Source organism: Geotrypetes seraphini, chromosome 2, assembly GCF_902459505.1.
Source record: "Geotrypetes seraphini chromosome 2, aGeoSer1.1, whole genome shotgun sequence".
NCBI classification, from domain to species: Eukaryota; Metazoa; Chordata; class Amphibia; order Gymnophiona; family Dermophiidae; genus Geotrypetes; species Geotrypetes seraphini.
This window is the reverse complement of record NC_047085.1, coordinates 137497875-137511628: the sequence shown is the minus strand read 5'-3', so window position 1 is coordinate 137511628 and position 13754 is coordinate 137497875. Positions and strand designations below refer to the sequence as shown.

General features: G+C 43.3%; 1 protein-coding gene across 13 annotated transcripts in view; it reads right to left on the bottom strand.

The window, feature by feature from the left end:
* Positions 1 to 13754, bottom strand: part of ZNF521 (zinc finger protein 521) — a 796659-nt gene that overhangs the window by 725241 nt on the left and 57664 nt on the right. For 10 of the 13 annotated variants that reach the window (XM_033933840.1, XM_033933831.1, XM_033933832.1 and 7 more), the window contains one exon: positions 8662 to 8721. Coding sequence is in view for 8 of the 13 variants with exons in the window: in XM_033933831.1 (XP_033789722.1) it covers positions 8662 to 8721 (60 nt within the window). In the remaining 5 variants the exon portion in view is untranslated. Of the gene's footprint in view, positions 1 to 8576; positions 8722 to 13754 lie in introns of all 13 variants that reach the window. The other 3 variants (XM_033933835.1, XM_033933834.1, XM_033933833.1) reach the window with 2 other exon arrangements.

Here is a 13754-nt window from a genome sequence, read left to right as displayed (position 1 = left end):
GGGGGCGATTGGAACAGCAAGCCTCTGGAGAGATTGGAAAAGAGCATCCACCAATGGCGAGACTGCTTCAATGAAGGAGTGACTGATATGTGTCGAGAAAGTGGTTCACAAATTTGCGTCCACTGAGATGCCAGGGCCCACTGAGGAATTCTGAGGTGAGGACTGGCAAAAGGAGTCACGCTTGGAGGCCATGTGACCTAGGAGTACCATCATGTGTCTCGCTGAGCGGGAAGACACTGTGTGGCAGAGTTGAAGAAGAGCTTCCAGACATTGTTGTGGAAGGAATGCTCAGAGTTGGACAGTATCCAGAACAGCTCCGATGAATTGTAGATTCTGTGAGGGCTAAATGGGATTTGGGAAAGTTGATTTCGAACCCCAAACTTTGTAGGAACCACGTAGTCCATTGGGTCGCTACAATAACCCCCTGATAAGTTGAATCTTTGATGAGCCAGTCGTCAAGGTAAGGAAATACCTGAAGACCATGGTTCAATAGAGCTGCTGCTACAACTACTAGGCACTTGGTGAACACTCTGGGAGATGAAGCCAGGCCGAAGGGCAGCACTCTGTATTGATAATGCAGATTCCCCACCCGAAATCTGAGGTATTGACGGGAGGCCGGATGGATGGGAATATGAGTGTAGGCCTCCTTGAGATCCAGAGAGCATAACCAGTTGTTCTGCTCGAGAAGGGGATAAAGGGATGCCAGGGACAACATGCAAAATTTTTCTTTGACCAAAAATTGGTTGAGAGCCCTAAGATCCAGAATGGGCCACAGATTGCCCGTCTTCTTCAGAACAAGGAAGTAACGGGAGTAAAACCCCTGTTCTGCTGGTCCAAAGGAACTGGTTCGATGGCATGGAGACGAAGCAGAGCTTGAGCTTCCTGAAGAAGAAGGGCGGTCTGGGATGGACTGGAAGGATACTCTCTTGAAGGAAGCTCTGGTGGAACTTGAGTGAAATGATGATGGTTAGGACCCAGAGGTCAGATATAATCGTCACCCATCGGTGGTAAAAATGATGGAGACAACCTCCTATAGGGAGAAGGGAAGACAGAGGCAGAACGTTGGAGGTTATGCTCTGTTGTAAACAGTCAAAAAGGCTGAGTAGCCTTAGGTGCAACAGAAGGCTGAGATTTTTGTTGCTTCTGAGGCTGCTGTTTCTTAGGAAGAGGGCGATTGTAAGGAGCCGTCCTGGGAGCAAAACGCCTCTGATATATAGGTGTAGGACGTGGAGGCTTATCAGGAGCTGGATTTGGCTTAGGTCTGACTATAGAAGCAAAGGATTTTTCATGGTCAGACAGTTTCTTGGTGACTGTCTCAATGGATTCATCAAAGAGGTCATTGCCTTCACAATGAACATTAGCCAAACGGTCCTGAAGATTAGAATCCATATCAATAGTACGAAGCCAGGCAAGGCGGCGCATTGCTACAGAACAAGCAGCCGCCTTAGCAGACAACACAAAGGCATCATAGGATGATTGAAGGAGATGTAGTCTGAGTTGAGATAGAGAAGCGATGACTTCTTGGAATTCAAAATGTTTTTGATTGTCCAAATAACTCAAAAATTTTGGCAAAAGCTTAATGAGGAACTTAAAATAAGTAACAAAATGAAAATTATAATTGAGGACTTTAGAGGACATCATAGCATTTTGATAGATGTGACGTCCGAATTTGTCCATAGTTTTCCCTTCCCTTCCAGGAGGTACGGTGGCATAAACCTTGGAAGGATGGGACCTCTTTAGGGATGACTCCACAAGCAAGGACTGGTAAGATAACTGTGAGTTGTCAAACCCTTTGCGATGTAGAGTTTTATACCTAGAGTCCAATTTGCCTGGAACTGCTGGAATTGTAAAAGGAGTCTCCAGGCATCTGGCAAAAGTCTGAGACAAGAGCTTGTGAAGAGGAAGCTTAAGTGACTCTGCCCGAGGTTGAGGAAGATGCATAACTTCGAGATTTGGAACCAGCATCTAATTGAAGATCGAGGTCAACAGCCTTCTGATGAAGAAAGGATGAAAAAGATAGCTGATCGGCCAATGCTTTGCCTCGAGAGGGACTCGAGGTTGTTGAAGCAGCCTGGGTCGAGGTTGAAGCTTCGGTCGGAAGAAAAGTATCAAATGAATATAGAGACTTGGATGAAGCAATCGAAACCGCGACATCCTCGAGGTTTGGAAGTGGAGACCTCAATCAAGGAGTAGGCAGTCTAGTAGAAGTAGGAATAGATCGAGGCTTGGTTGAAGAAGGACATTCTTTAGAAGAAGAACTGTGCCTGGAAGAATGCCTCGAGGAATATCTCGATCTTCTGTGGGAATGGTGCTTGGAAGCAGATTTCGTTGATCGAGGAGACTTCGCCTCAGAAACAGAAGCAGCCGATGCTACCAATGAATGGATAGGACTGGAGGCTGTAGAGCGAAGCACCAGAGGCTTGGTGGAGGATCCTCGTCACACTGCCAAAGACTCTGCTCCTTGGATAGAGTGTGAGGGGATTCCTGTCGAGGCACTGGCAAAGAATCTGCTCCTTGCTTGATGTGCTTAGATGCCAGACCAGACACTCGCAGAGACTCTGCTCCCTGCAAAGAGTGTTGAAGCTCAGACTAAGGCAAAGGAAGCGGCTTGACCTCGTAGGAGTCTGCAGGATGCTCAGGCTGGATAAGAGGGAGAAGCTTCAGTCCCATATTAGTAAGGAACTGCATGAATTGCTTCTCCAACATGGTCTGGAAAGCAGCCAGCAAGGAGGATACCGCGTCTGAAACCGGCCCATCTGCCTTGGTTGGAAGTTCCACAGAGGCAGTAAGAATGTGCTTCTTGTGCTTCTACTTGGAAGTGTTAGGCACCTTAAGAACCACTGCTGGAACTTTCTGCTGAGTTACCTGACTTGAGGATATAGGGGAAGACACAGCAGGAGTCGTCGACGAGAGAGCCGCTGCAAACGAAGAAGGTTTGATGAGGCTCGAGGTGGAAGCAGTCGAAGCAGGAGGAGGCTCAGTCTAAGGTGAGGTTGAGGCCGCCTTCGAAGTCGAGGGATCGGAGGAAGAATCCATCCCGAAGAGCTTGTCCACCAAAAGATGACGAAGTTTAAGGGCTCGAGGTTGAAGAGTAGCACAGCGCTCGCACGACTTTGGTCCGGCCCAAGGCAGTTGAAGCACCAACGGTGTGGGTCCGTAAAGGAAATCGCACGTTTGCACTTGCTACACTTCTTGAAGCCCATAGTTGGCCGGGACATAGGAGAAAAAATAGCAGCTGCAAAATCGAAGCCCCTGGGCTGCGGCCGGGCGGCCTGCCCCGGCAGCCGAACGGAAGAAAATATATATATATTTTTTTTTTTAAAGAAATAAAAGTAATAAAAAACGATTCGTGAAGAAAAACACACAAACCGCGGTTGAGAGAAGGTACGAAGTAACGAAGTTAAACGCAGAGAGTCAAAGACTGACTTCTCGGCTCCGCAGAAAACTGAGAACTGAGGAGACGCACCCCACGCTGGGCGGGAAGGCACATGCGCATGCGTGGTGCGGTCATCTTGAAACTTCTAGTTTCTTCAAGCAAGTCTGCTTGTGAGGCTTCCGTATCCGGGCTCTGTTGATGACGTCACCCATATGTGAGAATAGGCTGCCTGCTTGTCCTAGGATAAAATCTGGACTTAAGCACTTTTTTTTTTCAATAATTTTTATTACAAGAGAAAGCATATCGTAACATTCAACCATAATAACATCCACCATATAAACAAGGCAGTACATCAAAGCCTAATTACACAAAATGCAAACTAAACCCTCTCAAATTTTTCTGAAATATTTTAACCCCCAAATTCCCCTAAACCACCTCCCCCCAGAGCATGAGAGGAATCAGTACCACTAGAAAACAGAGATATGGTACAATCCGCTCAATCCGATACACCCTGTGCTACCCGCCACTGCACATATTTATCCCACACCTTACAATAAGTATGCAGAGTATTGTGACGAAGAGCCGTCAGCTTAGACATCAATTGGAAGTAATCCACATGATTATAAATCTCACGGCAGCCAGGAATAGTAGGAGACCGCCAACAATGAGCTAGCGCCAACCTGGCGGCCGTGAATACACAGGCTGCAAATTTCTGCTCAGGTTTCATAAAACCAGGTACTCCCACATTCAACAAAACTCTCCAAACAGGACAATGTTTCTGCAACACATGTACCAGCATACATCCCACTTGTTGCCAATACTCCTTAACCACTGGACATACCCACCAAATATGTAGGAAATCACCCCAGACCCCACAATTTCGCCAACAGTGGTCCGACCCCTTACCCAAAATGCGCTGCACCTTATCGGGAGTGAAATACCGCCTATATTTTATAGCCATTTTCCACATAATTAATAGATAGAGAAGAAGTGAATAGGCCCTTATAAATAATCTCCCAATTAGGCAACCTTCTCCCCCTTACAACTCCTGTTCCCAGCCCACCTTATAGAGATCCCAGGGCTCTTCCCTAAATAATAACGCTTGATAAATCCTTGAAACCCCTCCCTGCCCAGGACCCCTCCTTATGGATTGTTTTAAGCCTGTTTCCCCTTAGGAAATATCCCACAGTACCCTTTTATGAATAAAGGTCCTTGCGATGCATGCATCGATGCCAGACCAGACACTCGCAGAGACTCTGCTCCCTGTAGAGAGTGTGCGTACGACTGAGGCACAGGAGGCGGCTCGACCTCGCGGGAGACCTCCGCATGCCCAGGCTGGATTTGAGAGAGAAGCTTCGGCTTCATTGTGGTAAAGAGCTGAATGAATTGCTTCTCCAGTAAGGTCTGGAACGAAGCCGGCAAGGATGGATCCGTGTCTCCAACGGGACCACATGCACGGGCTTCGTGCTCCCTCGAGGCAGTGTGAGAGTGCTTGGACTTAAAAGCCTTGGGCACCTTAAGCACTACCGGGGGAATGGGCTGCTGCGCTATCTGACCTGAAGAGACAGAGGAAGGCACCACAGCCGGCGTCGAAGGCAGAGCCGGTACAAATGAGGCAGGTTTGATGAGGCTCGGAGCAGTAGGTGTGGGAGCCTGTAGAGCCTCGGATGAGGTCGATGGTGAAGCACCCTTCGATGACGAAAGCTCCATCGAAGACTCCATGCTGTAAAGCTGCTCCCAAAAGATGCAACAACGCATGAAAGCACATGCTGTAAGTGTTGAGCAAGGCCAGCACGATTTCGGTAGATGTTGAGGCCCAAGACAGCGTCGATGAGGGTCCGTTAGGGAAATCGCGCGCTGGCACTTGGAACACTTTTTAAAAACGGTAGCAGGCCGGGACATAGGCCGAAAAAGCTCCGCCGCAAGATTGAAGCCAGAGGGGGGACATGATCGAGACGTTCAAGTATCTTACAGGCCGCATCGAGGCGGAGGAAGATATCTTCTTTTTCGAGGGTCCCACGACAACAAGAGGGCATCCGTTGAAAATCAGGGGCGGGAAACTACGAGGTGACACCAGGAAATTCTTTTTCACTGAAAGAGTGGTTGATCGCTGGAATAGTCTTCCACTACAGGTGATTGAGGCCAGCAGCGTGCCTGATTTTAAGGCCAAATGGGATCGGCACATGGGATCTCTTCACAGGGCAAAGGTAGGGGAGGGACATTAAGGTGGGCAGACTAGATGGGCCGTGGGCCCTTATCTGCCGTCTATTTCTATGTTTCTATGCTGCGGCTACGTGGCCTGCCCAGTCGAACGGATGGAAGAAATTTTTTTTTTTTTTTTTAAACAAGAAAAGTATGACGAAAATCAGCGATTAAGAGAAAAATAACCCAAAACCGCGGACTTTAGAAGGCACAAGTGAAAATACTTCACGCAGAGAGTTGAAGACGGACTTTTCGGCTCCGCGGAAAAGTAAGAACTGAGGAGATGCGCCCTGCGTTAGGCGGGAAGGCACTCGCGCATGCGCGGTGCGGGCGACTCGAAACTTCGAGTTTCTTCAAGCATGACTGCTTGTGAGGCATCCGCATCGGGGCTCCATTGGAACACGTCACCCATTAGTGAGACTACCTGCCTGCTTCTCCTGGGATAACCGAGTATACAAAAAGGAATCTCTTATCTTCCAGACCATACTCATCCTGCAGTTCCTCAAAGGATACCATCTCCATATCATCCCACAACTATCCCAAAAACTGCAAGCCCAATTTAACCCATCAAAAATTAATTGCCACCTCCCGATCAGAAGAAAACCCCGGCATTACCCCAATCACCATTTGGCTAAAGTATTGCCGTTCCGGAAACATCAATCTTCAAAGCCTAAACTACAAAATAATTTGTAAAAATGGGTTGGGGTTCCTCAGCTTAGTACGTAAACGCTCCATTGGCACCCAGGGTAACTTCCACAACGTAATACCAGGTATAAAGTACTGTTCCACATGTATCCTGGGGCGATTCTCGAAAAATATCCACAAACTAATCTCTTGCAATAACGCCACCCTGTAATACAAACTAAAATTAGGAACCCCCCCCCCAATACTGCCCTGTAACTTGGCTCTATAAAGCACACTACGCCACACTGACTTAAGCACTTTCTAACACCGGACCTTCCTATATGCTAAGCCCAGATTTAATACAGCAGGGTATATCTTTTATTTATTGAAGGTCATACGCTGATGTTATTAGTGCACAATACCTGCAAAAAAAGGATACAGGAGCACTTACTGCCTCCAGTTTAGAAGGAACTAAGGGCTCCTTTTACAAAGCTGCAGTAGCGATTCCCACACAGCAAATACAACAAAGTCCATTCAGTTTCTATGGGCTTCGTAACATTAGCTGTGCCGGGAATCGCTACTGCGACTTTGTAAACGGGACTCTAAGTGCGCTCCTGAGTGTACAAATCCTAAATGTACTAACATGGGAACACCCACTCTCTGCTCATGACACGCTCCATCCTAAAAATGTTTAAAAAAAATAAAAATAAAATAGCACACAAAATATCCTGCATGTTACCTAACAACCAAATATTGGAAAATGCTTTAATACTGATTGTGGTAGCTTGTGGCATGTGCTTACCATACATTTAAGAGCTTAATGCCCTTTAGTAAAGGGCCCCTAAATTAGACAGCTGGAGATGTATACTAGTGCCATTATTGAAACAGTTTCTGCATCACATGTTGACATTTCCAAGTCTTCCAGCATTGTTTTTACCCATATGTCCCAACATGAACATAAGTAATATGAACTAGGCTTCCTTCTACAGAAAAATATTAAACATTATAAGACTGCTTTAAAATTTTTTTTTAAAAAACAAAAATATATTTTTGCTAGTCACAGTACAGGCAGTTCCCAAGTTACAGACACCCAACTTAAGTACGACTCGTACTTAAGAATGCTGTTGCAGATTCATTTGATTTCACTGAGCAGAATTTCCAGTGGCATAAACTCCTATACTTCTCCTGTAGCAGATTCAGGAATTATGCAAGGCCACATTAAGAATAGTGTGTGGTTGAGTTTACTGTTCCTTGAACACTGGTAGGGACAGTTGGCCCTTTTGCCAGCTGGGAGCAAAGGTAAGCAGCAAGAATCTTAAAATCTGCAAGTTCAGAGTTACATACAAATCCAACTCAAGAACAGCTTTAAAAACGTAACTCGTTCTTAACCCGGGGACTGCTTGTATTTTAAAATAAACTTATGTATAGAATTACATATAAAAACACAAACACATTGGCATTTTGGCATCAGGAATATAAGCACACTTCGGCCTACTTTCCTTCAATATTCTATCATCATAACGGAGATAAAAGATGCAAATTCCTTACCCAATGTTCCTCTCCCAGCCCTTTAATTCAATGTACATATGTCCTAACTTTTTATAGCATGTTATTCAGGGTTACTTATCACTATCTAACATAAACGAAAAGGTTGGGGTCAGCAAGAGACTAATAATAATAAAAAATTTATATACCGCAATACTTCACAGTTCAGTTTACAATAAGAGGTAAGAACTGTACAAACACAGCAAATTTATACCACAAAATACAGTACATTATATATAAAATATAACAATAAGAACTAACTTATCTAGATTATACATACTTATCAACAGATAAGTTTTTAACGATCTTCTAAAGGTCTGGTAAGAAGAAGAATTTAAGATCAAACCACAAACTTTTGTTCCAAAGTCCTGCCTGAAAGATAAGAGTTCTATTAAGAAATCTTTTGTACACACAACTTTTGATTGAGGGGGAAAAAATAAGGTTGTTTTGTGAATTAACGTCCGTTTTCTACTAGTTCAAAATGACCTAAAGGTAACTTGGTATAAGACCATATAATGTTTTATAATAAATACAGGCCAATTTAAAAATTATTTTTGCCTCTACCAAAAGCCAATGCAACTTTCTGAATTTTTTAGATTGAAAATTAGATGCAAAGCCATATTTTGGGCGATTCGCATCTTCCTAATGTTTTTTTTAATAAGAACCTAGCAGCAACCTAGCAGAAAACTACCGTCAAGTAATCTGACAGTAAAGGCTAAAATATCAAATACATAAACAAAACAATTTTACCACCAATGATATGAATCCAAAATGAAAGCATGTTACATCATTAGATTTTTGTTGAGCTGTCATATTTCCCAGAATTTACCTGAATATAGTTTGGGAAGCTAGAGGCAACACAACCAGCTCACTGTTACAATGAAGTGAACACTAATGAAGAAATGCAACGTTACCAGGGTGCACAGTTGTCTGTCCTACACTTGATTGCTGGTCCTCTGTCTCATTTTCTTCTACTGTCAACATAAAAAGTAGAACAAGAAAAAAAAAAAAAAAAGTTAGGTGGGCAACGGGAATGAATCATCATCAATCAACCCTATGCTGTCATTTATTTAAAAAAAAAAAAAAAAAAAAATATATATATATATATATATATATAAGTAAAAGTACCTCATTAAGAAAAACAGAAAAATCCTAGAAAATGACACGGGGACAAATTTTTCTCCATCCCTGCGGGAACTCATTTTCCCATCCCAGTGAGTTCTTTTCCTGTCCCTGCCCCATTACTGCAAGCTCCATCCTCATCTGCACAAGCCTCAAGCACTTTAAAATCATAAGTGTTCGAAGTTTCTGCAGTTGTTTCCAGGAATGGGGCAGGGACAGCGATGGGGGGAAAAAAATTGTCCCCTTGTCATTCTCTACTTTGAGCAATACAAAAGAGGCTCTTGGTCATCCTGAATCCTACATTATATTGCACACTTTGGTTTATAAATGCTCAATATTATTGCATTATTTTTAAATAATTACTTTTAAAACTGTAAAAATGTTTGGTGATTCGTTTATCATTCCTATTTGGTTAGGACTTAAGAGCAAGCAGATTTATAAGCAAGGAAGGTTTTTGATACCATGTTTCCCCGAAAATAAGACCTATCCCGAAAATAAGCCTAGCATGATTTCTAAAGATGCTCCTAATATAAGCCCTACCTCAAAAATAAGCCTTAGTTAAGATCGACCCCCGAAGCCCCTCCCAAATATCCCCAACACTCCCCGATTCCATTGCTGACACTAGTACTGCTCAATTTGCCCCCCCCCAAAAAAAAAAATATCACATTGGCCAATTCAGCGACTCCCACCCCAGTGAGACCTGACATACCTCTGCTCTGAGGCCTCAAAAAACAGCAGCGGCGGTGGCAGCACTCTGAACGGGCTGCTTTGTGATCTTCCCCACTGGAGGCAGGCCTTCCCTCTTCAACATCTTTCTATCCCTCCCATCCCCCTGTGCAGCAGAACCCCACCGACCCTCTCATCGTGAGACTGACATACTTCCGCTCCAAGGCCTCCAAAAACAGCAGCGGTGGCAGTGCTATAAATGGGCTGCTTCACTGCTTTCTCTACCGGGGCCTTCCCTCTGCTGCGGGATAGAAAGATACTGCACAACGGGATGGGTGAGAGGGCAGAAAGATGCTGCACATTGGGGGGTGGATGGGAGAGATGATTGTTGTACATGGAAAAAAAAAAGGCATCCCTGAAAATAAGCCCTAATGCATTTTTTGGACCCAAAATTAATGTGTCACTGTCTTATTTTTGGAGAAACACGGTACTTATCACACAACTTAAAAATGCCTTGTGTATTTAAGCATATGGTCCTACAATTTAAAAGTTAATTGCTAAAACAATAAACTTTCAAAACATGAGTATACTTATTTGGATACGTTTACAAATTTCAATTAAAAAAAAAAAAAACAACAACTTTCATAACATGACTCTTCAATTTCTTCAGCACCAATCAAGCTAAAATATGCAAAAATTATGTTGCTTTAATGAATGATAAAACATTCAACACAAATTTGGTTTTCTAAAGAACAGGTCCTTTTGATACAGTTCCTGACTGCATGATAATCTGATGCATGTGAAAACCTATAACCAAATTCAGAAGTGAAGCAACTTTTAAGCATTCTTTTCACTGTACAATTCAGCAGCTCTTTTTCTTGTTCCCCAACCAAAACAGTCATTCAAATAATCTAGTAGTTTCCAAACCCTGTCCTCATGAACTAAAATTGTATCAGGCGAATAAAACATGAAAAATTAACCAATTAACCAAGCATCCAGATTTTTAAAGGAAATATATGTAATCCATTCTCATGGTCATTTGCTGTGGATATCAAAACTCTCAAGTCTAGAATTTGCAAAGACCATATTTGGGAACTACTGACCTAAGCAATGAAAGGAGCAAGCGGGAAAAAAAACAACAACCCACTCCTGGCGGAATTCTGCACGATTGCACAATGCAGAATTTCCACAGAATTGCAGAGTCGTGCAGAATTCCCTTTTCCCACGCAGAATCTCGACTGTCTCAGCATCTTTAGATAGCGGTATCAGCAGCAATTCCTACAAGCTGCCTGCTGCTAACCTGGAAGCAGCATGTGAGTTGCTGTCGATACTGCGACCCAAAGAAACAAGCCTTAGAGTACAGGGGAGGAGAAGAAGGAAAGTAGGTGGCACAGAGGAAAGAAAGATGCTGTCATAGGGGAGAGGGGAGAGGAGAGGGAGACATGCATGGTGAGGGAAGAGGATGAAATTGCACATAATGGAGGGGAGGAAGGGAGAGATGGTGCATGGAGGGGGATAGAGAGATTTGGCACAAGGCACAAGGAAAGGAGAGAGCAATCAGGAGCTGCTTTGACACGCAGCTCCTGATTGGATAAGGCCCGACTTCATGCAGGAAGAGGCGGTAGGAGCGAACTGCGAGTGATTTCCTGCACTCACGGCGCTCTGGCTGCTCTCCTGCTGCCCTCTTCAGGCTCCCCCATGAAAAACCGTATTCGCAGTTTTTTTGAGATTCAATTTTTTGGAACCCCCGCAAATCTCGGGGGAGCACTGTACATTGAAGATGAAAGGAAATGGAAGGCCGAGGAAGGAATGGGAGAGAAGATGGAAATTTGAAAGGTATCTGAAAAGTGAAAAAGAGAAGGGCAAGAGGCAGTAAAGAGCTAAAAAGGAATAATCAGTATGTCTGAGGCAGGTGTAGTGAGGGAATAGACAAATGGATAGCAGCCACTTGAAGGAGAATTAGACAACAGGAAAGCAGAAAAAAGAAACTGGAACCAAAATGAAGGAAAAATAAAACATCCAAACAAAGGTAGAAGAAAACCATTTTATTTTAAATGTTTTAAATAGAATATGAATAATAATTAGCAAAAATATTGTTTGAATTTGAAAAATTGGCAGAATTTTGCAAAATTTGCTAATTCTGCCCTCCTCCTTTTACAAAACCGTAGTGCGGTTTTTAGCACCAGCCATGGCTGTTAACAGCTCCGATGCTCAATGGAATTCTATGAGCATCGGAGCTGTTGCCAATGCGTCCGGCACTAAAAAAAACTGCACTACGGTTTTGTAAAAGGGGGCTTTGTGCGGAGAATTTTGAATTTTTTTTGCAGCAGAATTCCGCCAGGAGTAATAATTCAATAAATACATTGTTATATACCTATACTTTTCCTACAGGGATTGAGCTATAGGTTGCGCTGTCACTTTTGGTCAAAGACTACAGATCTTGACTCACTAAAGATTACATCATGTGTATCCCTTGAGCCTAACTGGTACTTGCAACTCCCAACACAGACAATAATGATAAAAGGGAATGGACGACTTCCCTATGAGGAAAGGCTAAAGTGGCTAGGGCTTTTCAGCTTGGAGAAGAGAGAGCTGGGTGATACGATAGGGGTCTATGAAATACTGAGTGGAATGGAAAAGGTAGATGCGAAATCGCTTGTTCTCTTTCCAAAAATACTAGGACTAGGGGGCATGTGATGAAGCTACTAAGTAGTAGATTTAAAACAACTGGAGATATTTCTTCACACAACATATAATTAAACTCTGGAATTCATTGCCGGAGAATGTGGTGAAATCAGTTAGCATAGAAGTGCTTAAAAATGGTTTGGATAGTTTCCTAAAAAAGAAAAGTCTATAAGCCATTATTGAGATGGCTTGGGGAAATCCACTACTTATTCCTAGGATAATAAGCAGCATAAAATCTGTTTTACTACTTGAGATCTAGCTAGGTAATTGGGATCTGGGTTGGCCACTGTTGGAAACAGGATACTGGGCTTGATGGACCTTCGGTCTGTCCCAGTATAGCAATTCTTATGTTCATTGCACAACAGCAGCAACTCCTACTTCTACAGTTCTCACAATCTTTCCTTCAAGCCCAAGGAGTAAGATATAGAAATTGAATGTGGGCCTCTCTTATGACTAGAAAATCAAGGAATTGCCCCCTTCAATCCACATCATCGGATGAGTGAGCAAGGGAAATTTGTGGCTGCCGCGGTGCTTCGGGAGCTGGAGGAAGAGAAGGTTATCGGGTCAGGAGCACCACTTTGGATATTGTTTTAGAAGTGCAGAAGACAATTTATTTTGCTGGTTGGTTGAGAGTGCCAGTTAATTGAATACCGGTTAACTGAGATTCCTCTTTGGTCCTAATTAGTGACAATTGTGTTAATTGCCAACTATAGGCGTTGATTAGGCTAATTAAGTTGTGTTCGTACATCAGCTATGTGCACCAATGTATGCACACAACTTTAGGTGCCATATACAGAATTTGGGGGTAATTGATCCGAATGCATTAAAATCTCTAATAGTTAAGGTAAATAAATAAAATGAATCAAAAATGAAATGTCTAAGTCAGGGGTGTCCAATGTCGGTCCTCGAGGGCCACAGTCCAGTCGGGTTTTCAGCATTTCCCCAATGAATATGCATGAGATCTATTTGCATGCACTGCTTTCAATGCATATTCATTGGGGAAATCCTGAAAACCCGACTGGACTGCGGCCCTCGAGGACCGACATTGGACACCCCTGGTCTAAGTCTAAAAAACTGAAAATTAATTGAAATCTTTTTTGACTGTGGACATCTCTAAAGCTGGCATATACTTTGGTGTCATCATCATTCTAAATTAGAAGCAATCCTAGGACTCCTTAAGATTCAAAGTCTGATAGATTTTTAAAAAAATGAAACTGGAATAAGATCCCCTGGACATGATGGATAAAACTGAAATAAGATCCCCTGTACACGACGGATAAAACTGAAATAAGATCCCCTGGACACAACGGATAAAACTGAAATATTTTTGACCTAAAATACGTATTTAGTTACATCATCTTTCTTAATTAAAGTCACTGCTACAGTTCTTTTAGAATAGCAAGTTGCACACGGGGCAGACAGGTCACAGTAGGACCACATGTGCCATTAATAATCCCATGGCTAAGGTAGCTAAGGGCAAGTTTGATGTGTTTGCTATCAATTGGCATACTGTATAGCACTAAAATGGGGGGGG